At 44.2% G+C, this 26443-nt stretch overlaps 1 protein-coding gene across 1 annotated transcript; it reads left to right on the top strand.

Annotated features, from left to right (window-relative positions):
* The first annotated feature begins 1364 nt into the window (after window positions 1-1364).
* On the top strand, window positions 1365-26429 carry nphp3 (nephronophthisis 3). Its single transcript, XM_035760072.2, has 26 exons — window positions 1365-2408; window positions 2843-2968; window positions 3355-3505; window positions 3921-4073; window positions 4426-4559; window positions 4893-5053; window positions 5347-5503; window positions 6626-6700; window positions 7021-7188; window positions 7539-7642; window positions 7736-7994; window positions 8275-8372; window positions 8610-8712; window positions 9085-9167; window positions 9284-9422; window positions 11491-11655; window positions 11842-11936; window positions 12068-12190; window positions 12420-12609; window positions 13694-13935; window positions 14172-14247; window positions 14487-14614; window positions 18021-18261; window positions 18720-18845; window positions 20933-21048; window positions 25155-26429. Exons 1-26 carry the CDS (start codon window positions 2085-2087, stop codon window positions 25321-25323), a joined length of 3906 nt encoding a protein of 1301 aa, XP_035615965.1. The 5' UTR covers window positions 1365-2084; the 3' UTR covers window positions 25324-26429.
* Window positions 26430-26443: the final 14 nt, after the last annotated feature.

Here is a 26443-nt window from a genome sequence, read left to right as displayed (position 1 = left end):
ATTGATGCTGTTGACCCGGATCACTGGTTGCTGCAGAAAAGAAGGAGGTCAAAAAGGGGGGTGAGTGTAACCGATGTGAAATGGTTAGCTAGTTAGCGGTGGTGCGCACTAATAGCTTTTCAATCAGGTGACGTCACTCGCTCTGAGACCTGAAGTAGTTGTTCCCCTTGCTCTGCAAGGGCCACGGCTTTTGTGGAGCGATGGGTAAAGATGCTTCGTGGGTGACTGTTGTTGATGTGTGCAGAGGGAGCCCGGGTCGGGCGAGGCGACGGAAGCTAAACTGTTACATGTGGTTGGACCATTTCAGATCGTCAGTGATGTGCGGTCCCCTAAAAGTGGATAGGGGCGTGCTCCCTGCTGTTTCCTAAACTACTCCTTTGTTTTGTTGATGCTGGGTGAGAGGTTATTTTCTTGGCACCACACTCCCAGGGCCCTCACCTCCTCCCTGTAGGCTGTCTCGTTATTGTTGGCAATCAGACCTACAACCGTTTGTCTCGTCTGCACACTTGATGATTGAGTTGGAGGGGTGTGGCCACGCAGTCATGGGTGAACAGGGAGTACAGGAGGGGGCTGAGCACACATCCTTGTGGGGCCCAAGAGTTGAGGATCAGCGAAGTGGAGGTGTTGTTTCCTACCTTCAACACCTAGGGGTGCGGCCCATCAGGAAGTCCAGGACCCAGTTGCACAGGGTGCGGTTCAGGCCTATGGCTTCAAGCTTAATGATGAGCTCGGAGGGTACTATGGTGTTGAATGCTGAGCAATAGTCAATGAACAGCATTCTTACATAGGTATTCCTCTTGTCCAGGTGGAATAGGGAAGTGTGATGGCGATTGCATCGTCTGTGGATTTATTGGGGGGGGTCAGGTAAAGTAGAGGTGATATGATCCTTGACCAGTCTCTCAAAGCGCTTCGTGATGACAGAAGTGAGTGCTACGGGGCGATAGTCATTTAGTTCAGTTACCTTTGCTTTCTTGGGTACCGGAACAATGGTGGACATATTCAAGTACGTAGGAACAGCAAGAGATTGAATATGCCCGTAAACACTCCGGCCAGCTGGTCTGCGCATGCTCTGAAGACGCGGCTAGGGATGCCGTCTGGGGCAATTTATTACATTCTTCCAAATAGTAAAAGTGTGTATTACCATCACATAAAAATATGCCAGAAAACTGTATTCCTTCCGAATAAACAGCCTCCCTAATGTATCCACCCAGTGAGCCTGAGCAGAAGCCTGAGGTATTTCTGTGTTTGGGATACAGCCTTGAGATATTTTTGTTAGGGGGGGGGGTGATTCGCAAATTACTTTGACTTCGGTGAGGACCCGTAGGGAGGATATCTTGTTACCAGGGCAGCCAGGAAGAAGCTACGCCACGGGGATAGCTGTGTGTGAGTATTTATTGGACTCCTTTCGGAAAAAGCAATCGGAATCATTCAATATGCTAGCCAACTATTCGAAATATAGCTAGGTCAATAAGAGCTAAATAGTATTGCTATCTAACGTTAGCTAGGTACGTGCCATAGACAGTCCATTATGTCTGTGCAAGCCAGTCACATCTGGCTCCATCTTCGTCTCACCCGTTCTTGCCATAACAGGTAATGTTAGGTACCGTTAGCTAGCTAACGAGATATCTAATGTTAGCTAGCATCATTACAACTGATGTAACTAACGTTAACGTTATGTTAAAGCTACGTGTCGCATACTAAAAATAGGTCGTGACCAGAAGCGAAGTTTCAGCGCGAGATGTTGTTGCGCCCTGGACCAGAGTTAAAATCAATGCAAACGTAAATGTTGTCACATTCACTGGCAAGCGGTTTCTATTTTTGTTGTTGTGTTTGCTACATTTGGGCACGTGCATTATCGGTTACTATAATATATCCCCACCAATATGCATTCATTATCCCTTTATTTATTGGGTTGCTAGCTAGCTCGCTAAGACATACTTTTGTCGGTCATCACTCCCCGTCCTGCGTGTTGCAGCCAATGACATGCCAATCACTGGCTTCATCCCTAGGAGCAGGAATGACCATCCGGAAGGTTTAGTTCAGTAAGGCCACTGTGGAGTGCCTGGTCCAGAGCCACCATCACCATGGGTACAGCCTCCTCCCTGGTGAGCCCTGGGGAGGTGATAGAGGATGCGTATGGGGGCGAGGGTGGGGAGGCCTGTGAGATACCTGTGGAGGTCAAACCTAAAGCCCGCCTCCTGCGGAGATCCTTTCGCCGAGGGCCCAGGGTGATTGGAGCCAGCTTTAAATCCACAGGCTCTGTGGACCTGGAGTACACCGCCGAATACGAACGGCTCCGTAAGGAGTATGAGATTTTCCGGGTTAGCAAGAACAATGAGATCACCTCCATGCAGAAGAAGGAGGCCAAGCTGGACGAAGAGAACAAGAGGCTGAGAGCTGAGCTGCAGGTGAGAGCAGGGCCACTGTTTAAAAAGGGTTGACATTTAGTACGAAAAAGTATGAAAATGTATGCACTACTGTAAGTCGCTCTGGATAATACCTTCTGCTAAATAACTAAAATGTGATGTAAATGTACCTTCTGTCCATATAGTCTCATCTTATTCATTCTGATCTAAAATGGACAACTGATCCTAGATCAGAGTCTTAAGATTCCCCTGTTCTGAGATTCTTTGTGAATACAGGCCCATAACTTTTACAATGCATGGGCAAAGTAGGTAGACAATAGCCTGTCTTTTGATTCCCTCTATCAAGAGTCCAGTTCAGGGGCCATGTATTAAGCATCTCATAATAAGAGTGCTGATCTAGGATCAGGTCTTCCCTGGCCATTGCATCTTATTGTACTACTTGTCACTAACAGTGATGATCATCACGTTTCTTCCAGGCTCTGCAGAAGACCTACCAAAAGATCCTGAGAGAGAAGGAGAGTGCCCTAGAGGCTAAGTACCAAGCCATGGAGAGAGCCGCCACCTTTGAGCACGACAGGGACAAAGTCAAACGGCAGTTTAAGGTATCCCCAATAGATAGATGTTACTCCCAGGCAAACACACAGTAGGGCACATAATAGAGATTAGGGGGTAACAATACCCTAGTGTGATGTTCCATCTGGGATTTGAACCGGCAACCTTCTGATCTCAAGTCAGCTACTTAACCTACGGCTCATCATTATGAAACCATAAGATTCTGCCCTGTGGCCTGGCTAGTCTAGCGTTAATGCCGTAGCCTCCAGCACACACGTCTACGGTGTCGGCACAGATTCAAATCCGGCCTACTGCTCTTTGACTCAACCTTTCACTTTCTTTCCCAACTATCATTCTCTATCTGTTCAAGAAAATAGTTAAATACCTTAACATATATATATTTTTTTAAACTACAAGAATCTTCTCTAAATGTCAGATCTTCCGGGAGACCAAAGAGAAGGAGATTCAGGACCTGCTGCGAGCCAAGAGGGACTTGGAGGCCAAGCTACAGCAGCTGCAAGCTCAGGGCATCATGGTGTACGACCCGGACGACTCGGATGACGATGACAACCACACAGCTGTCACAGGTAAAGGACAAAACAGATTGTGCCGACGAACGGTTAAAAGCAGCGGGTGTCTTTTTTTTTTTCCTCCCCATTTCCCATAAATTCTACATGTTGAATCACCACCGTTCGTCGCAGGGGATCTACTGAGCACAGCCGACGTTCGTTTTATCTGTAAGGCCACCCTCCATCTCACACATGCAGTGCCCCATAGGAATGAATATGGCAATTCCAGCATCCAGTAGCTCAATGCAGTCAAATGGGGAAACGAATAGTGCAATTAAACTATTAAAAAATCCAGATTTTACCAAAATTGCTGAACAGTTTACTTAAAACTTGTCAAAGTATCAACCAAGTAACGCTTCACAATCGTCTCAATTCCTCAAACGTCAGTTACTCAAAAAGCTGACGTAGTCGTCTGTAATTTGCCTGTCTCAAGCTGCAGGGACTCCGTGTGATTACTGGGGTGGTGGAGTGCTGGGCAGTGAGCCCTCTATGGGTAGCATGATGCAACTGCAGCAGACCTTCAGAGGACCAGAGTTTGCCCATAGCTTGTGCGATGTGGAGGGCCCATTTGCCAATGTCAGCAGAGGTAAGCAAGTTTGATCTTTACACATTTGTATGTATTTGAGCCTTGGTGTCTCAGCTGGTTGTATACTGTATGTGTTTTGTGTATATAAACGTGTTCTTTAGAGGGTGAAAGCTATTGTTTAGGCCACTCCACACAACTGGTAGAGAATCTTAGCGACTATGTGGTCATGCACTTGGAACACAAGGGCTATAGGGTGGGTTAGTGCTATCGGCCATTTTGTGTTCAAGTGGGTTAATTGCTGCAAGCTTGTTGAAAAGTAATTGGCAGAGGGTGTGTGTGTGTTCGTCCGTCTGCCCGGGTGTGTTTGTGTGTGTATATACTATATAGTATTAGTATTATGTGTATCTTTCAGATGACTGGGACGCTGCTGTGGCCAGTCTGCTGCAGGTGTCTCCTCACGTGTCCCAGGCGTTATGGAGCAACACGGTGCGCTGCTACCTGATCTCGACCCAGGAGACACAGGCTGAGCTGGACATCTTTACCCAGGTACTGGTACACCAGTGTTTGAAATGAAAGGATAGTTCACTCAAATGTTTTCAGGTGACCTATCCCTTTAAGGATTTGGGGCACTGACCAGCTCGACTCGTAGACCTGCTTGGAATTCTACTAGCCAAGGTTCCAAAATCTGTTTCACATTCTCACATTTTCTACTAGCCGGGTCTGAAAAGTACTAGCGTCTACCGCGCTAGCTTTATTTACTTCCCCACAATGAATTCAGTACTTTTTTATCTAGCTATATAACACATCTCTCTTCACTTCTCTCTCTTTCTTTCTCTTCCTTTCTCTTCCTATCTTATTTCTGTCTCCTTTCCTTCCCAGAGCTACTCTCCTAGGCTGCGGAGTCTGTGTGAGGGGCTGGGCCATTTCTACCTGAACATCTGTTTCCCTGAGGAGAGTGCAGCTTCCTATGCCCTGGAACGCAAACAGGAGATGGAGCGGAGCTCTGTGTGTGTGCTCCTTCTTAAATCCTCCATCACTAGGTCAGTGGTTCCCTGTATAACTACTGTTTGACCACGTACTGCTGACAACGTCCTGAAACAATGCACCCGCTTCAACGGGGCAGAAGGCAGTGTGTTGTGATTCTGGTTGGCCAGATAACTTGCAACAATGACAAAACGCTGCCATGTGGGGAATCGTAGGTGGCTCGTTTCGGCTCCCTCTCTTCTGCACTACCAGGTTAAAGGGATGTGAAGTGCTGCTGTTATAGGCTATAGCATGTTCTAACATGTTCTAACAGGTTATATAGTGTGTTACTCTGTGTGTGCGTGTGTAGTTGTGTGTTGGAGGATGCGGAGGAGGCCTTTGTGAAGAACCCAGACGGTCATCCCCTGGTACTCTACCTCAGGACTGTGGAGGCCCACCCTCTCAGCGGCCCCACCAGGCAACTGCTGGAGCGGGTCAACGCCGCAGACAAGGCAGCCAAAGTCAAGGTAGCCAATGGCGTACGGATGTGGTCTTTGTGGTCCAGCGGTTAGTGTCTGCGGCACACATGTATACCAGAGTCGACATGAGTTAGAATCCAACCCATTGCTTTTCTGACTTGCAATTCCTTCCTACCTTTTACTCTCTCCTCCTTCACTGGCCTATGTCAGTAATGAAATCAATAGAACAAATCTATCTTTGCGTATGGCAAACACAACATTTAGCAATTAGGGTTAAGTGCCTTGCTCGAGAGCATCGTGACCTGTTGCATCACCGCCTGGTATGGCAACTGCTTGGCGTTTGATTGTAATGCGCGACAGAGGGTAGTGCGTACGGCCCAGTACATCACTGGGGCCAAGCCTCCTGCCATCCAGGACCAATATACTAGGCGGTGTCAGAGAAAGGCTCAAAACATTTTCAAAGACTTGTTCTTACACTGCTGCTACTCGCTGTTTATTATCTACGCATAGTCACTTTTACAAATGACCTCAACTAACCTGTACCCTCGCACATTGACTCGGTACCGGTACACGCTGTATATAGCCTCGTTATTGTTTTGTCATTTTCTTGTTACTTTCGGAAAACATATATATATTTTTTTCACTTTAGTTTATTTAGTAAATATTTCCTGAACTCTGTTTATTGAACTGCATTTTTGGTTAAGGGCTTGTAAGTAAGCATTTCACGGTAAGGTCTACTTACACCTGTTGTATTCGGCACGTGACAAATAAAATTTGATTTGAATTTCCCAAAAGGACGACAACATATTTTTCACCTCGTCAGCTCGGGGATTCGAACCAGCGCCCTTTCGGTTACTGGCCAAACCGTTTTAAACGCTAGGCTACCTTCTGCCCCAACACCTGAAAATCTTCAGCTGAGTATGCCAGTTCCAGATATTCATATGTCATATATTAAATGTATGATATTCATTCCACTATGTATACATACATATACAGAGGGGTAGAATAAGGAACTGGCATACTGGGTGTTGTGTTTATGATACGCAAAGATTGATTTGTTCTACTGGCAGAAATTGTCGTATTGTGTTTTATGGCAATATCAGAACTGAAGATTGTTGGTGTATGAATGTCCTATAGCCTGGCTATTATACCGCTGTGCCACTTCCATAGGTAGTGGACCATGGTGGCTCCCCAGAGGAAGGAGCGTCTATGATCTATACTCAGCTGGAGAAAGTAATCAAACAGGTAGGCCTACAAACCCTAAGGGGCCAGGTCAAAAGTATTGCACTATACTAGGTACACTCTTAGGTGGGGAAAAAATAACCTGAAATGGGTTCTTCAGCTGTCCCCATAGGAGAACCCTTTGAATAACCCTTTTTAGTTCCAGGTAGCCCTTTTGGGTTCCATGTAAAAGCCCTTTCCACGGAAAGTTCTACATGGAACCCAAAAGGGTTCTACCTGGAAACCAAAGGGGTTCTCCTATGGGGACAGCGGAAGAACCCTTTTGGAACCCTTTTTTCTAAGAGTGTAGTATACCTTTGTCTCTCTCCCTCCCTCTCTGACAGGAACTGCTGGGTTTGGAGGGCAGCGACGTGGACGGTAAGGATTCGGGGATAGACGAGGGGTGCGAGGAGGATTCGGGGGACGTGCTGTGGGACCTGCATGACGAGCAGGAGCAGATCGAGGCCTATCAGCAAGCCTGCAGCGCCGCAGCTCAACTGGGCTTCCAGAAGGTATGTCTCTCTCTCTCTCGCTCAGTAGGAAGGCATGATTTTATTTATAGGATTTTGTGACTAAAGGGTTATTTTACTCGTTGTTGAGTTTGCATATCATCGTCACGTTTTCTCCTCTGTACTGAACATGCACTATTTTGAAAACTTTGGAATGCATTACCAGTGGACAAATCAACAAAATACTCAAATATATGTTTTTGAGTAAAATATCCCTTTTCAGGTGGAATATTCCAAATGATGACTAGCAGTGATAAAGTGTAATAGATGAGTGTTAACTTGAGTAATAACGGTTGCTTGTGTGGGTTGAGAGGAGCTTCTGCATGACAGGTGATGTCATGCTCTGTCCTCAGTACATAGATCGTCTGAATGACATGGTGGCAGCCCCTCCTCCCACCCCTCCACTGCTGGTATCAGGGGGACCCGGCTCTGGGAAGTCTCTCCTTCTGTCCAAATGGTAAGAGCTCAGCCATTATCCATTTAAAAACGACCTTTTACATGATTTGACCTCAAGTGTTTTAATAATCAATCAACTCAATTCTTCCTCCAGGATTGAGCTGCAGCAGAAACACTCCCCCAACACGTTGTTCCTGTACCATTTTGTGGGGCGACCTCTTTCCACCAGCTCTGAGCCTGTACTCATTATTAAACGCCTCACTGTCAAGCTGCTGCAGCATTTCTGGTCCATCTCTGGGTTATCCATGGACCCCTCCAAGATCCTCGAGGAGTTCCCTCGCTGGCTAGAGAGACTGTCTTCCAGACACCAAGGCAACATCATCATCATCATCGACTCCATTGACCAGATACAGGTACGAGGCTACTGCCACAGTAAGACCGTAGAGAGGCGAACGCGTCGGGGGATGGAGGTCGTTCGGGAAAACACTGAAATGTCTAACTTTTTTAAACACGGGTTTTCGAATCATTTAGCCAGATACTGTAAATATTGGATGTGTTTTTAGCAACATGTAATTAACAATTACGGCACATAGAATGTCCCCAGACGTCCCTGTTTTGATATTGTCAGTTAAACAGGTCATTTTGTTACTCTGAGGTTTGTATCTTTTGATATTCGACTGTATATTCCCTCAGCAAGCAGAGAGGCACATGAAGTGGCTGATTGACCCCCTGCCGGTCAACGTCAGGGTGGTGGTGTCTGTCAACGTGGAGACTTGTCCCCAGGCCTGGAGGTAGAGTACACAATTTGGCAGTTAGTCCATACAAAATGACTCCAGATCAGTCCTATGTCAACATATGTAATGCTAATGTAGTGCCTGAGTAATGCCTGGAAGAAGGTACACCTATGTATAATGTAATAGATATGTATTGTAGTGCCTATGTATTTTGGGGTATGATATAAGGTTCCTGTGTAATGCCTATGTATTGTGGCCTAATAGTGATTGTGTGATATGACTGTTGTTTTCCAGACTGTGGCCCACCCTCCACCTGGACCCCCTGAACCCCAGAGAGGTGAAGAGTGTCATCAACACAGAGTGCCTGGCAGCTGACGTCAAACTCACTAAAGACCAGGTGGGTGTCAAACTGATATCACTTTGTTACTACTGGAAGTTCAGTGTAAAAAATGAAAAGGCCAAATCACCTTTTAAGTCATGTGCATCAAACCAAATAATTGAGTTTATTTGACCATGCAATTTTTAACAGGCACCCCATCACTCCCATTAGATTTTTAGCGAGCGGTGTTTAAAATTAGCTGAAGTTTGTAGTGGCTGTTTTCAAAAGAATCAAACCATGGATTACAGTTTATTCTGGTCCATTGACTACTTTCCGGGTGGGGAACCATCTAACATCAATTAGTAAAATACTGAACTCCCCCTTTTTAACTCTCATGACGAGAAGATCTGTGTGTGTCAAACGGTGGCTGAGCGTCTGTCCGTTCAACAGGATAAGAAACTGGAGAGACACTGTCGCTCTGCATCCACATGTAACGCCCTGTATGTCACCCTGCTAGCCAAGATGATCACCAAGTGAGTAAACTGTGTGTGTGTGTGTGTGGGCGTGTCTCTTTGTGTGTGTGTGGGCGTGTCTCTTTGTGTGTGTGTGTGTGTGGTATTGTCTATAGATGTGTTGCGTTGTGTCCCAGCTGTAGGTGTGCCTGGTCGTTGGAGAGGACTCTAGAGCAGTGTCTGCTGTGTCAGGACACCATGTCTCTGTACAGATTGGGCCTCAAGGTGGCGTTAGATTCTCTCAGCACAGACGGGGAGAGACACGTCATGAGAGAGGTAAAGGGACCATCACGATCCTTCACCACTGCAGATGTAGGATCTTCATTTGCAACAGCAGGAAAATAATCCTGCAGCAACAGGAAATGTGAATTATTATTTGGACTATAATCAATGGACATTTTTGTAGGGGTTGGTAAAAAAAATTGTTAGGGCAAATATAGTCTGAAATTTCTGTAGAAATGACAAACTTTAGAAGCATTTTTGAAACTCAAATACACTACAGGTTTGCATTTCCTGCTGTGCAAGAAAATTCTCAGCAACGCTGTTGCATTTCAACGCCCCCCTAGTGGCGCAGCGGTCTACGGCACTGACTGCATTGCAGTGCTTGAGGTATCACTACAGACCTGGGTTCGGTCCCAGGCTGTGTCACAATCTGCCCGTGCCCGGTAGTCCCATAGGGCGGTGCACAATTGGCCCAGCGTTGTCTGGGTTAGGGGAGGGTTTGGCTGGGGGGCTTTACTTGGCTCATCGCGCTCTAGTGACTCCTTGTGGCGGGCTGGGCGCCTGCAGGCTGACTCCGGTTGTCAGTTGAACAGTGTTTCCTCCGACACATTGGTGCGTCTGGCTTCCGGGTTAAGCGGGTGGGTGTTAAGGAGCACGGTTTGGAGGACGCATGACTCGACTTTTGCCTCTCCCGAGCCCGTTGGGGAGCAATGCAGCAATGAGACAATATCATAATTGGATATGACAAAATTGGGGCAAATGAGGGGGGGGTGAAAGAAGAAAAAGGTACATGGTCAAAAGTAGTGCATAATATAGGGAATAGGATGCAATTTGGGATGAAGACCAGGGCCTAAAATGTACTTTTTGGTCCACCAACCACTGTGGCAGGTAGATTAAAAAAATACAAATAAATAAATGCCAGCCACTCAGATGTTTACCAGCCAACATTTTTTGTTGTTGCCATAATTACATCAAAAAACACAAACAGATGACCATGCTTGGAAATGTTTCTAAAACAATACATTTATTAGTAAGAAGTAATGTGGTATAATGCTCAATTTCATTTTTTTTTTTTGTGACCCGAGTCTTTTAATTAACAGAATATCAGAGACAAAATTTTCAGCTGGCCCGTTTTAAGGGCGGGAGGTTACCGTGGTAGAAAATGCAGCGCCTGGGTTGTGGGTTCGATTCCCACGGGAGACCAGTACGACAAAAGTATAATAATGTATGTACTCACTAATGTAAGTCGCTCTGGATAAGAGCGTCTGCTAAATTACTCAAATGTTCATGTAAATGTATCGGGGACACTCAAGTCCTGTCACATGTGTGTGAGATTTGGGATCTGACTAGGAAGTCACTTCGTTGGAGCAGCAGACTCAAACTAACGTTGAAAAACTACCCAATTTGTGAACAAAACAATGTAAATAGCCAAGAAGCATGAGGTCAAAGTCTCACTTTGTAAATTAGATCAACTTTTATATCAGCACTTCACTCATTGCGCACAGCTCCCATGCCAGGCATTGTTTCTGTGCGAGGTGGGATCCAGGATTCCAATTTATTTGTGCAATTAGCAGCTATGAAACAAAACAGCAGAAATACTCTGAAAACAGCTACTGCAGCATTTTTATAAACCTAACCCACACATGTGCGCTCATACTGGACTTTACTTTACTCGCAAAGGGGAAAGGGGGATACCTAGTCAGTTGAACTGAATGCCTTCAACTCCACTTTAACTCCACATTTAACCCAACCCCTCTGAATCAGATGATGTAATGCTCTTACTGTAGAGCCCTGTAAATTGACCACCCGCCAATGTGGCTGGTGAAATAGACATTGTTACCCGCCAATACCTTCACCTAACTGCATTTGGCAGGGGGTGGGACACTAACCATCAGAATAGTTTCACATGCCTTTTATTTAGAATGTGACATCAAGGGTTTTCCCAAGAATGTTGAAGCTGATTATTTGTTCTGCTTTCCTTTGTGTGTGTGTGTGTGTGTGTGTGTGTGTGTGTGTGTGTGTGTGTGTGTGTGTGTGTGTGTGTGTGTGTGTGTGTGTGTGTGTGTGTGTGTGTGTGTGTGTGTGTGTGTGTGTGTGTGTGTGTGTTGATTCCCTCCCTCAGATGCTGTGTCTGGTGTGTGCCAGTCACAACGGTGTGAGTGAGTCAGAGGTGCTGGCGGTGTTTCCAGACCTGGGCCTACCTGTCCTCTCCTCCCTCCTCTACACCCTACAGAGACTCTGTATTGTAGGCCTGGGCTGTGGACTCATCAGGTTCCAGCACCTACAGGTTAGCTTCCGGTCTCCCCTACAAACACCATAGGATGAGAGCATTGAAATCTCCCTGTTTGGTCCACTGGCTGCAGTTTGTGTGTGTGTGTGAGTAATAATCTCTCCGACTCTGAAACTCAATGATGTTAAATGTAAGTGAGAGGCTTCACACTGGCTTTCTGTTGACGCCGTCTCTATGCTTTAGGCCGCGGAGGCCGTCCGGCTGGAGTTTATGGATGGAGGGACCTGCTCTCCTGCCTACAGAGAGAAGCTAATCCACTACTTCAGCCAACAACTCAGGTCTGGCCAACCACTAGTAACATGGCCAGCATCATGTTATATCATATAATTAATATTAGCAATAGTGACTGGAGTTCATCTTTGACGACACAATAAGTGTTGGTGTGAATTTGACGTGTGTGTGTGTTCAGTCAGGACAGGGTGACGTGGCGGGTGGCAGACGAGCTGCCCTGGCTACTCCAGCAGCAGGAGGACAGGACCAAGCTGCAGCTCAGCCTCCTTAACCTCTTTGTCTCCCAGAACCTCTATAAGAGGTCAGACTTTTATATAACAATGAGACTGTTTGCCATTCTACTGTTTACTTTCTGTGTCTTTTGGTTTTGACTTGGTCTGGGTAGTAGTATATTCTCCTATGTTTTTTGGCATTTGTATCGGTGATTGATCTGTGCACAGACTTCACCTTGACTCAAAATGTGCAATACACGAGATCAACAAACCATAAACATCAATTAAAGTTCTGATATGACTGCTGGTGTTTCCTAGGGGCCATTTCTCTGAGCTGCTGGCCTACTGGCAGTATGTGGGCAAAGACAAGAGCTCCATGGCCACTGAGTACTTTGACTCTCTGAAGCACTATGAGAAGAGCTGTGCGAGTGAGGACAGCATGATCAGGCTGGGCAACCTGTATGAGACACTGGGTCGCTTCCTCAAAGACTTGGGCCTGCTCAGTCAGGTATGTGCGTAGAAAGTGGGTAGTAAAAATGACCGCCAGTCCACCCAGTACAGACCCATTGATTTGAAATGGGGATTTCTGTTCTATGGGTACGTGACAGTAATTCAGATCCCTTGACTTTTTCCACATTTATTTACGTTACAGCCTTATTCTAAAATGGATTTAATTGTCCCCCCCCCTCATCAATCTACACACAATACCCCATAATGACAATGCAAAAACAGGTTTTTAGACATTTTTGCAAATGTATTCAACATTTTTAAAAACATATCAAATGTACATAATAAGTATTCAGACCCTTTACTCAGTACTTTGTTGAAGCACCTTTGGCGATTACTGCCCCAAATCTTCTTGGGTATGACACTACAAGCTTGGCTACACAGCTATTTTCAGATCTCTCCGGAGATGTTCGATCAAGGTTCAAGTCGGCACTGGTTGGGCCACTCAAAACCATTCGTAGACTTATCCTGAAGCCGTGTGCTTATGGTCATTGCCTTGTTGGAAGGTGAACCTTTGCCCCAGTCTGAGGTCCTGAGCGCTCTGTAGCAGGTTTTCATCAAGGATCACTCTGTACTTTGCGCCGTTCATCTTTCCCTCGATCCTAACTAATCTCCCAGTCCCTGCCGCTGAAAAACATCCCTACAGCATGATGCTGCCACCACCATGCTTCACCGTAGGGATGGTGCCAAGTTTCCTCCAGACGTGACGCTTCGCATTCAGGCCGAAGAGTTCAATCTTTGTTTCATTTTTTTTTTTTCTCATGGTCTGAGAGTCCTTTGGGTGCCTTTTGGCTAACTCCAAGTTGGCTGTCATGTGCCTTTTACTGAGGAGTGGCTTCCATCTGGCCACTCTACCATAAAGGCCTGATTGGTGGAGTGCTGCAGAGATGCTTGTCCTTCTGGAAGGATCTCCCATCTCTACAGAGGAACTCGCGAGCTCTGTCGGAGTGAGAGGAAATAAGGCTGTAACGTAACAAAATGTGGAAAAGGGGAAGGGGTCTGAATACTTTCCGAAATACACTGTATGTTGTCATGCTGTCGACGTACTACATGATAAACGTGTCTGTCCATCCATGTTTCTCCAGGCGGTAGCTCCCTTAGAGAGGTCACTGGAGATCCGGGAGACGGCCCTGGACCCGGACCACCCCAGTGTTGCCCTGTCCCTACACCAGCTGGCCGGGGTTTATGTCCAGTGGAGGAAGTATGGCAATGCAGAGCAGTTCTACAAGCAGGCCCTGGAGATCAGTGAGAACGCCTACGGCTCAGACCACGCCTGTGTCGCACGCGAACTGGACTCCCTGGCCATGCTCTACCAGAAGCAGAACAAGTGAGTGAGTGAGTGAGTGAGTGAGTGAGTGAGTGAGTGAGTGAGTGAGTGAGTGAGTGAGTGAGTGAGTGAGTGAGTGAGTGAGTGAGTGAGTGAGTGAGTGAGTGAGTGAGTGAGTGAGTGAGTGAGTGAGTGAGTGAGTGAGTGAGTGAGTGAGTGAGTGAGTGAGTGAGTGAGTGAGTGAGTGTCTGTTTCAAGTAAAGTTACTTTGTGATTGATGGGTCATCTGTTAACAGGTATGAGCAAGCTGAAAAATTGAGGAAGAGGTCTGTGAGGATTCGCCAAAAGACTGCCCGCCAGAAAGGCCATATGGTGAGGACACATTAGCATGGTTGGTTGTCTCTCCTGCTTTATGGCTTTTTTTGTGTGTGCTTTAATGAAGGATTGGGTCACTTTTTTTCCATTTTCACCTAAAATGACAAATCTAATGCATACATATTACACACACGTCTCTCTCGTTGCGAAATGGCTTTAGTGTGTGTGTGTTCATGTGTAATTGTGTGTAATGTGTATACATTAACAGTGAATTGACCGTGCCTCTATCGCTGCAGTATGGCTTCACTCTGCTGCGTCGGCGGGCCCTCCAGTTAGAGGAGCTGACTCTGGGTAAAGACACAGCAGATTGTGCCAAGACCTTCAACGAGCTGGGAGTCCTCTACTACCTCCAGAACAACCTGGAGTGAGTCAGTCCTTACACATCTACACCTTGTGTAGGTAGCTGTTAACGATGACGCTAAAGATAACCCAAGGATACAAAGTAGTCTACACCTACCCGGCAGAGTGATGATATGATTATTTCCATCAATCCAGTGGCTGTTTGTTTTGCGAACTTTGCAATCACATGAGCGCTAAAGAAATATTGATAGCTAACCAAACAATGGTCTCTTGCTGGTGCTCACTTACATTAAAGGGCAACTACACCCCAAAATCCTAAATTATTCGATTTTTCCCAGACCTCAAAAGTGGTTTAAACATGGTCGTGGACTTAAAAACATCAAATGTTGTTGTTTTTCCCGAAAAACAGAAACCAGGAAGAACAAAAAGGAGCAAATCAAATTTAGGAAAAAAACTCTATGGAATCAGGCAAAAAATATCACAGATTTATAGGGCCCTAAATATGGGACCCGTGAAATATGATGCCTCTGCTTGGCATTTAGTATTAAAGGAAATCTTTTGGTATTTGTTTCATTAGTCCATTGTTAATATAGCCCCACCCATCTCTTTAAGGATTCACATGTGAGGCCATACGCTTAACAGAGTGAGTAAGGTACTGTAGTATACAACCAAATATTTAAAGACTAAAAGTGGTACAAAATAGTAGCCTACAATAGGGGAAAACTCCAGTTAAAATTGCGTATTTGCATAGTAGCAATATCAAAAATAGAAAGTGTCCAGATGAAAAATATTGTGTAAATATTTTCTAATTATTAGATGATGCTTACCCAGACACTAGGGGTGTGCCAAGTAGTTGACACAAAATGAGTGTCGTAACGGATATAAGCAATTTTCTGGATACGATTATGATTCAAGTATTTTTTTTTGTGATTATGTGCCAGCATGCATATTTCTCATGTGTCAGGCGGGCCTGCACGTTGATCCTGCTGCTCTGATTGGATAGAGTGATTCTCCGTCCACTCGCGTCATCATTTACCCTCATCACTTTTCCTCGCATGTTTTCGGTCTGCTCATTTAGATTGCTAGTATGTAAGTCACATGGCGATGACGTTTGCTATCCAAGGAAAAATAGATGAAACGCTAATGCACATTCTGACTAGCAGCAAACTTGGCTGCCGACTGCAAACGGAGCACTCACAGACACACACACCCAGCCGTCCGCTCGCTGCTCCTAATCTGCAGCTTTTGTCGCAGTGAGAATGCGCAGGGGGGTATTTTGCAAAGATCTATTTACGCATATTAAAACATTTCTGTTTTTTTTTCGATCACAAGTATCATTTGATGACTATCAACTGTCAATTTACGGATACAATTAGGAATACGAGTATGGCCATGTCGGCACAACCCTACTATGGTCCTTCTGTAGCTCAGTTGGTAGAGCATGGCGCTTGTAACGCCAGGGTAGTGGGTTCGATTCCCGGGACCACCCATACGTAGAATGTATGCACACATGACTGTAAGTCGCTTTGGATAAAAGCGTCAGCTAAATGGCATATATTATTATTATTATATATAAACCTAATCAACTAGGTTCAATGCTAGCTAGCTAGCTAGGCTATAACTAGCAATGCAAATGGATTTCTGAGATGTAAATAATATTACTACACAGATCATACACTTAACGTTAGTGAGCCAGCAAGCTAACGTTCGCTAGCTACCGAACAGTACACTTTAACTTGCAATGAAAACATCTTTCTGACAAAATTAGAAATGTATAATATCTGAAAATGTAGCTAGACTCTTGACCGTCTACCTGGATGAACGCTTCTCGGCAGACTAGAACCCTTTTAACTCTGTTTAGTTTGTAAAGCTAAGGACAACTCGGAGTCTGCTATTATTTTCTTCATATCATGTTTCATTAGATCTGTCTAAAATAAATAATGGATTTATTGTGAAGGTGTAGGCTATATGTCATGAGAATTTTCAATCCCAATGATAATAACTAACAATCAATAGCTTTGACCAATCCCCGAGGTTTGTAAGACCCTGGGTATAATAATAATTAGGCAAAGACTCAGCTTATGCGAAAGGTTAGTACAGTTTATTCTCGAGAACGTTCTGAAGTCCATTATACAAACACAGTCTTTATAACACACACAAACCAGCTCAAATCTTAAGATAGGCCTTGCTCAGACCGTCTGTGTTTTTCCACTACACAGATACATTGTTTCTTTAATCTGCAACGTGTTTCATAATTTTCTGCAAACCTAACAGTTTCTCCCCTCCACGGGTGGAGACAGAATGTCCGGGTGGAGACAGAATGTCCGGGTGGAGACAGAATGTCCGGGTGGAGACAGAATGTCCTGTACACAGTAGTACAACTCGTCTGTCGATAGCTCCTCTTATCTTATCACACTTGCACCCTGCTTACATACTAAAAAAAGGAACAAAAGGTCCTTGTTCTAATTCTGACTAAAACTACACACATCATCAGATGATAGTTTTATAATTCTAATACATTTCATACAATTATGTTTTCAGAGTGGAATTATTTAATCATTATCTTTAAACATATACATTATTTTAATCACTATATTACTTGGATTTATTAGGCTTTTTAAAATGGCTTGTAGGCTTTTTTAAAATGGCTTGTAGGCTATGTTTGGAAGCCAGGAGATGCTAAATGTGTTTATGTTAATTAACGGTCAATTACCGTGAGACCGAACAGTTATTTGCTTGACAATCACCGGCTGACAAAATTTCATGACCGACACAGCCCTAATCTCAGCCAATCATTGCTAATGGGAAGGTTCCTGCCTTTTTCCGTGGCTAAGCCAACAATTGTATTTGTATTTACAGATGTCATACAAGTTTGTTATTAAGGCACATGAATGTTCCACAAACAATCATTTTGAAGTAGTGATGTGCGACATACGCCTAGCTTCCTGAAACAGGTCACGTATGATGCTGCGTTTTGCATCATATGATGCCAAATGCATCATGCGGGCCAGATTTCTGTATTTTGAAAGGCACGTATATCTTGAAAACTTGATTGCTGACATGAAACACATTTTGGAATTATCAACAATGAACCAATGAAACAAATACCAAAATATATATATTTTTTGGGTGGAGTTGTCCTTTAAGGAGATGTATTGGGGGTAAGGCCCTGCCATAGACTAGCGTCCTGTCAAGGGGGTGTACAGTACATGCAGGTTTATGCCCTAATGCGTTGTTCTGGCTTACGCAAGGCTTACTTACTAATTCACTTTTTCAAACCCTCCACTTTACAGCTGTTATTATATTTGATTGCCAAATGAAGGAAGGTAAAGTTTAACCAATGGTTTTCAATTTGATGTGTTTTTTTAATGTATTTCACTAGCTAGCTACTCCAGCCACACTAGAAACGTTGAAAGTATTTTAACGATTTTTCATGTAGTATTTGAACCGAGGCCTCTCTCTGTGTCCAGGGCTGCCAAAGTGTTCCTGACTCGTTCTCTGGAGATGCGCCAGCGTGTGTTGGGGCCGGACCACCCTGACTGTGCCCAGTCCCTCAACAACTTGGCGGCCCTACACACTGAGAGGAGAGAGTACGAGACCGCTGAGGACATGTACGAAAGAGCCCTGGACATCCGGAAGAGAGCCCTGTCCCCTGACCACCCCTCCCTGGCCTACACCCTGAAACACCTGGCAATGCTCTACAAACGCAGGGTGAGTTTAGGAGATGGGACGTGTCTAGCAAAGCCACCATGGGGCTGTTGAATAGACCCTATAAAGCGTAAAAACAAAGAGTCAGTTATACATTAAAGCAGTGGTATTCGAAGTCGGGATTGTGACCCTTGGTGTCTGTGTGGGGGGGTCTTTAGACTTGGGGTGGGGGGTTGTCTTTAGACTTGGGGTGGGGTTGTGAGAAATACTTGCCAAAAAAATGGGGCCCCCCCTGAAATTGTTTAAAGTATACATTCAAATGCTTTTAGTCCACTCCAGATGTAGGATTAATCTGAGTGCAACCGTCCCATGTCTGGTAACTTTATGTGCATTGCTGTTTGTTAAGTTAACTTAGAGATCTTGAATTCTTGTTCCTCACTCGCCTCAAATTCTATTCGCTTGTAGCTTGTGTGTAAATCCTGATTCGTGAGGCTGACAGGGGAGATGTTTGTGTTGCCCAGGGGAAGCTGGAGAAGGCTGTTCCTCTGTATGAGCTGGCTCTGGACATCAGGGAGAAGAGTTTTGGACCTAAACACCCCAGTGTGGCCACAGCGTTGGTTAACCTGGCTGTACTCTACTGCCACCTGGTGAGAGGACCAACACTTATAACAGTTAACTGCATAACAGACCTGTGTTCAAATACTTGAAAAATCCTTTCAAATACTTTAAGTGTTTGCTTTGAGTGTCTGTCTGGAGTGCCAGAAGGGCGGGATTTGCAGTTTTGACTTTTCTATTGGTTTATTAAGCCAGGCAAGCTCAAACAGGCACAGATACCATTTTAGATTGTTATGTTGTGTATTTGAAACCCAGATCTTTTGCATACTACACAGCAAATTCTCCGGTGTTAAATCAACACTGAGTGTTCCATTTAACACTGTTCCAGTGTCTATATGGATCCACACTTTTCAGTGTAAATTAACACACTGCTGAGACAAGGCCTTTTTTGCATATTTCCCAGGTTGCCTTCCCTTTTCAAGTGAATTGTACAGTCGTGGCCAAAAGTTTTGAGAATGACACAAATATTTATTTTCACAAAGTCTGCTGCTTCAGTTTGTATGATAGCAATTTGCATATACTCCAGAATGTTAGTTATGAAGAGTGATCCGATTAATTGCAAAGTCCTTCTTTGCCATGCAAATGACGTTAATTGACAGCATGCCATGGTGGATTGCAGAGATCTTGAAAAAGAAGGGTCAACACTGCAAATATTGACCATTGGCATCAACTTCATGTAATTGTCAATAAAAGCCTTTGACACTTATGAAATGCTTGTAATTATACTTCAGTATTCCATAGTAACATCTGACAAAAATATCTAAAGACACTGAAACGGCGAACTTTGTGGAAATAGATTTTTGTTTCATTCTCAAAACTTTTGGCCACGACTGTAGAGTTCGTGACGGATACATGGGCCTTTTATCAATTAGATTTACTCACCTCCTGCGTCATATCTCGCCTAATTTGAAAAAAGATCCAAGTTAATCGAGGAGAGTCGGCGAGGAGAGTGAATGTGGATGGAAATGCGCTTGCTTGAAATGAGACTGCCCTCCTCCAATCGCGCATCATTAGGCAAATGACGTTTACAGAGGTGGATCCTAAAATAAATGTGTAAAGTGATCAAATTAAGTTAGTTGTGTAATACAATTTATAGATGAAACAATAAGTGGCATATTGTCTTTAAACGTGTGCCTTTGACAAAACTAAAGCTGACTCGATGGGGGTGTGGCAGATTTCAAAGTCTTCCGCGGACACACATGAGTATGCTCGATGGTGGCTGTCGAGGAGGGGAAGCACTCTTCCATTTGCCTACTAACGAATTGACACACTCCTCGTCCACTCAACCACTTATTATTTTCCGGGTCATGGAGGAGAGAGTATGGGGGGGGCAGTCTTTTGCCCAAGCCAGAGAACCCCATGGTTGTTTATATTCATTCATTTTCAGTCCTGTGGCCTTCACCAAGTGAGATCCTAATTGATTATGTGATCATAAAAATGTGATTATTTAAGATAATACCCTAATACAGTGGCCTGAAACTCATGGTTTACAGACTACATCAGGCCTGCAAGTCACATTATACTGGCTTGCAAAGTGATGTGTCCAACATTTGGAATTTTGATTTATCTGCCACCTGCATTCAGAATGACTTTCGGGGTTGGAAAGACTATAATATGAGACTACCTCTGAAACAACCATTTCAGTAATGGGTGCAATAAGTCCAAGTAACAGATTGGGTTTGTTTAGAAAAATGCATGTTATTTATATTTGAGTAGCATAAGATTAATTAATCAATGTACATGAAGAAACATAGATATTGAAACAAACATTCTAAAAATCTACCTGCAATACAGCATGCTGGGAAATATAATGATGTGCGTGGTTTTGGTTCAACACTGGTTATTAACACCAAGACTGGGGTTCTTTTGCACCAATGACTGTTCATTTAACACCTGAATTAACACTAGGTAACACTGGCCAGTTTGCTTTTTAGGGAAAGATGGGAACTGCTGGAAAGCATATAGAGGCATATGGTTTGATTTGAATAGATTTTCCATCTTAATTAGCTTTCAAGACAGTCAAGACTGACTGTCTCTCCTTGCAGACTCTGTCTGGACATTTGGTTAAGTACTTATGTGATATCTGTGATGTGTCTGAGTGTGTTATTGTGTTTGGCAGAAGAAGCACAGTGAAGCGCTGCCCCTGTATGAACAGGCTCTCAGAGTGTATGAGGACAGTCTGGGACGCTCACACCCACGTGTCGGAGAGACGCTGAAGAACCTAGCTGTACTCAGGTGAGTACACACCACACAAACATACTGTACACACACACTCACATACAGTATACAGTGCCTTGCGAAAGTATTCGGCCCCCTTGAACTTTGCGACCTTTTGCCACATTTCATGCTTCAAACATAAAGATATAAAACTGTATTTTTTTGTGAAGAATCAACAACAAGTGGGACACAATCATGAAGTGGAACGACATTTATTGGATATTTCAAACTTTAACAAAAAATTGGGCGTGCAAAATTATTCAGCCCCTTTACTTTTAGTGCAGCAAACTCTCTCCAGAAGTTCAGTGAGGATCTCTGAATGATCCAATGTTGACCTAAATGACTAATGATGATAAATACAATCCACCTGTGTGTAATCAAGTCTCCGTATAAATGCACCTGCACTGTGATAGTCTCAGAGGTCCGTTAAAAGCGCAGAGAGCATCATGAAGAACAAGGAACACACCAGGCAGGTCCGAGATACTGTTGTGAAGAAGTTTAAAGCCGGATTTGTATACAAAAAGATTTCCCAAGCTTTAAACATCCCAAGGAGCACTGTGCAAACGATAATATTGAAATGGAAGGAGTATCAGACCACTGCAAATCTACCAAGACCTGGCCATCCCTCTAAACTTTCAGCTCATACAAGGAGAAGACTGATCAGAGATGCAGCCAAGAGGCCCATGATCACTCTGGATGAACTGCAGAGATCTACAGCTGAGGTGGGAGACTCTGTTCATAGGACAACAATCAGTCATATATTGCACAAATCTGGCCTTTATGGAAGAGTGGCAAGAAGAAAGCCATTTCTTAAAGATATCCATAAAAAGTGTTGTTTAAAGTTTGCCACAAGCCACCTGGGAGACACACCACACATGTGGAAGAAGGTGCTCTGGTCAGATGAAACCAAAATGTAACTTTTTGGCAACAATGCAAAACGTTATGTTTGGCATAAAAGCAACACAGCCCATCACCCTGAACACACCATCCCCACTGTCAAACATGGTGGTGGCAGCATCATGGTTTGGGCCTGCTTTTCTTCAGCAGGGACAGGGAAGATGGTTAAAATTGATGGGAAGATGGATGGAGCAAAATACAGGACCATTCTGGAAGAAAACCTGATGGAGTCTGCAAAAGACCTGAGACTGGGACGGAGATTTGTCTTCCAACAAGACAATGATCCAAAACATAAAGCAAAATCTACAATGGAATGGTTCAAAAATAAACATATCCAGGTGTTAGAATGGCCAAGTCAAAGTCCAGACCTGAATCCAATCGAGAATCTGTGGAAAGAACTGAAAACTGCTGTTCACAAATGCTCTCCATCCAACCTCACTGAGCTCGAGCTGTTTTGCAAGGAGGAATGGGAAAAAATGTCAGTCTCTCGGTGTGCAAAACTGATAGACATACCCCAAGCGACTTACAGCTGTAATCGCAGCAAAAGGTGGCGCTACAAAGTATTAACTTAAGGGGGCTGAATAATTTTGCACGCCCGATTTTTCAGTTTTTGATTTGTTAAAAAAGTTTGAAATATCCAATAAATGTCGTTCCACTTCATGATTGTGTCCCACTTGTTGTTGATTCTTCACAAAAAAATACAGTTTTATATCTTTATGTTTGAAGCCTGAAATGTGGCAAAAGGTCGCAAAGTTCAAGGGGGCCGAATACTTTCGCAAGGCACTGTATATGGAGCCGTCCCAGACACACAAACACCTTCTCTATTCTTTTATGTGCGTGCTTTAGAGGTCTCTGGAATGCACCCAGCATCACACAAACACCCTCAAAAAAGACATCACAATTTTAATATAGATATATTTGTATTGATATAAAATGGACAGTATCCAAACTTACTATACCTACCAATCCTATATTTTCTATTTCATCTTTATCTCACTTCTACTTCTACAAAATAGAACCGTGATTTACAGGAAGCCCATCTCTACAGCCAACCCCAACACCCCCGGAATGGCTTCCAGTTTCTCCATCTCTTCATCAGACAAGACTTGTAAAACTCCCTCTTCACTTTCCTGTAGAACTCCACCTTGCGCCTCACCTCCATGTGCATGTGGGAACAGACAGCGTTTCTCCTGCTCAGTCAGGTGCTGGTTGTGGTAGCGGACACTGGCAATGTTTAGGGAGTGGTATTTCCAGTACCACTCACAATGCAAGATCTCTGAGAAACTCAGGATGTCCTGCCCTAAAGTCACATAAAAAAAACAATTATTTCAAAGATAATTCGTAAAAATCCAAAAGAATCTTCATTGTAAAGGGTTTAAACACTGTTTCCCATGCTTGTTCAATGAACCATAAACAATTCATGAACATGCACCTGTGGAACGGTTGTTAAGACACTAACAGCTTACAGATGGTAGGCAATTTAGGTCACAGTTATGAAAACGTAGGACACTAAAGAGGCCTTTCTACTGACTCTGAAGAACACAAAAGAAAGATGACCAGGGTCCCTGCTCGCTGCAAGGAGGCATGAGGACTGCAGATATGGCCAGGGCAATAAATTGTAATGTCCGTACTGTGAGACGCCTAAGACAGCGCTACAGGGAGACAGGACGGACAGCTGATCGTCCTCGCAGTTGCAGACCACGGGTAACAACACCTGCACAGGATAGGTACATCCGAACATCACACCTGCGGGACAGGTACAGGATGGCAAAAACAACTGCCCGAGTTACACCAGGAACGCACAATCCCTCCATCAGTGCTTAGACTGTCCGCAATAGGCTGAGAGGGGCTGGACTGAGGGCTTGTAGGCCCTCGCCAGACATCACCGGCAACAACGTCACCTATGGGCACAAACCCACCGTCGCTGGACCAGACAGGACTGGCAAAAAGTGTTCTTCACTGACGAGTCGCGGTTTTGTCTCACCAGGGGTGATGGTTGGATTCGTGTTTATCGTCTAAGGAATGGGCGTTACACCGAGGCCTGTACTCTGGAGCGGGATTGATTTGGAAGTGGAGGGTCCGTCATGGTCTGGGGTGGTGTGTCACAGCATCATCGAACTGAGCTTGTTGTCATTGCAGGCAATCTCAATGCTGTGTGTTACAGGGAAGACATCCTCCTCCCTCATGTGGTACTCTTCCTGCAGGCTCATCCTGACATGACCCTCCAGCATGACAATGCCACCAGCCAAAATGCTCGTTCTGTGCGTGATTTCCTGCAAGACAGGAATGTCAGTGTTCTGCCAAGGCCAGTGAAGAGCCCGGATCTCAATCCCATTGAGCACGTCTGAGACCTGTTGGATCAGAGGGTGAGGGCTAGGGCCATTCTCCCCCAGAAATGTCTGAAAACTTGCAGGTGCCTTGGTGGAAGAGTGGGGTAACATCTCACAGCAAGAACTGGCACATCTGGTGCAGTCCATGAGGAGGAGATGCACTGTAGTACTTAATGCAGCTGGTGGCCACATCAGATATTGACTGTTACTTTTGATTTTTCCCCCTTTGTTCAGGGACACATTATTCAATTTCTGTTAGTCACATGTCTGTGGAACTTGTTCAGTTTATGCCTGTTGTTCAATCCTATGTTCATACAAATATTTGCACATGTTAAGTTTGCTGAAAATAAACGCAGTTGACAGTGAGAGGACGTTTCTTTTTTTTTGCTGAGTTTTTAATATTAGATAGCAGAAGCAAGTCGCACATCGAGTCTTGGGGTTGTGGCCACCAGAGCTGAGTTCCAAATCAACATGGTTGCTATTCAACCAAACATTCTAACATTTGAAATTCTACTAAAGTTGCTCTTGTGATCTTATCATAATACAAAGGAAATTGTATTATTATGAATAAAGTCACCATGGCAAAGAAATAGAATGGGTTTCAAATCAACACTGTTGCTCTTATCAACCAAACATTCTAATTTCCAACATTCTACCAACTTTTCTTTGGTTGATTTTGTATTTTGGTATGATTTTACAAGGGAATTGTCATGACATTGAAAAATAGTGAAACATACACACACTCATTTATCTTATTGTTAATACACATATACAGTACTATAAGCTGAAGGACTAGTTTTATTTTCATCCCCATATCTCTTTATGAACCCTGTTACCTTTTCTCTCTCTCTTCTGTCCATTATTCTCTCTTCCCTCCTCTCTCTCTCGCTCCCCCAGCTATGAGGAGGGGGACTTTGAGAAAGCAGCAGAGCTCTACAAGCGAGCCATGGAGATCAAAGAGGCGGAGCCGTCTCTGGTGTGCGGGAAGGCCCCGTCTCGGCACTCGTCCAGTGGGGACACGTTTAGCCTACGAGGGCCCGCCCCTCTCCCACATGCCCCCAGGTGATCCCTCCCTCTATCTCCTCACCCCTGAGGGACCTAGAACACTAGGGCTCTTTCCCAATGTGTCTTCCCTCTATTCCACGTGTGACCTTTCCTCATTGGTGGAGAAGGTCCAAGGGTAGGGACCTTTTGGATTTTCTCTTCCAACGATGTTCTTTGAGAAGGTGGTGAGATAGGGTCTGGGGAATCACGGAAAGAGAATTGAAATACAGCCAGGGTCCACAATCTGCATTCCTGAGAAGAATGTCCATGGAACTCTCAATGGTTCTTTATGCTGCTTTGAGATGGAACAGTGTTGTAATGTCGCCTGTTAAGTGTACTGTAGCCAACTGCCTTCATGAAAATATGAAGTATGCTTTATTTGTCTGTTAAATGGCTGTATTGTGTTTTTTTATTTTTTAAGATATATATTAATGTAATCCTGTATTATTATTATGAAAGAATGTGAAATGATGTCAACACCGCCCTTGTCGGGGCCTGAAACTCAGGTTAAGAAGGTTTTTTTATTCTATATTTACGAATTTTTCCAAATTTCAATAGCTCACTGTTGGTACCTATGGAAATGACATTTTGAATTTGATAATGGTAATTGGATAATTGATTCATCCATGTCACCAATAACTGTAAGTCGCTCTGGATAAGGGTGTCTGCTAAATGACCAAAATGGAAATTCCTACGGCTGTACACTTCCATAACTATTGTATGCATGCTCATATAAAAACACATTTTGGAGCTGTATTGTCACAGAATACTGAGCCCAGGTGCTTTTGCTGTGCCAGTTATGCAATCAGTGCCAAGTCTTCATGCAGTACAGCAATAGATATTTTATTCATGTAAACTATGACATATGCCTGTTTCAAGATGGAACCTTGATCTCATGCCATGGTGCATATCAATAATTGTATATCACTGAGCAGTTTTAAATGTATTTACCTCACGTGAATTATTTATGCTAGTCAAATAATGGGTTTCAAACCCGTGCCATCAGTTTTTCCAGAATTATGCCCTGTTGCAGAGGTTCTGACGTGTCTCACCACACTATTTCACTGAGGTTTAGTCACTAGACATCAAACAGACCTAATGAATAAGTTGAGCCTTCATTGTCTGTGTGAATGAACATGAAG

Source organism: Oncorhynchus keta, chromosome 4 (genome assembly GCF_023373465.1).
Source record: "Oncorhynchus keta strain PuntledgeMale-10-30-2019 chromosome 4, Oket_V2, whole genome shotgun sequence".
NCBI lineage: Eukaryota > Metazoa > Chordata > Actinopteri > Salmoniformes > Salmonidae > Oncorhynchus > Oncorhynchus keta.
This window is presented reverse-complemented; position numbering and strand designations above follow the sequence as displayed.

What these genes read in the sequence shown, in the direction of transcription:
- nphp3 (XM_035760072.2), top strand. Translation starts at nt 2,085, where the DNA reads ATGGGTACAGCCTCCTCCCTGGTGAGCCCTGGGGAGGTGATAGAGGAT. An exon ending in GGCTGAGAGCTGAGCTGCAG is followed by an intron (nt 2,409 to 2,842) that starts GTGAGAGCAGGG and finishes CGTTTCTTCCAG; the next exon opens with GCTCTGCAGAAGACCTACCA. An exon ending in TCAGGTTCCAGCACCTACAG is followed by an intron (nt 11,656 to 11,841) that starts GTTAGCTTCCGG and finishes TCTATGCTTTAG; the next exon opens with GCCGCGGAGGCCGTCCGGCT.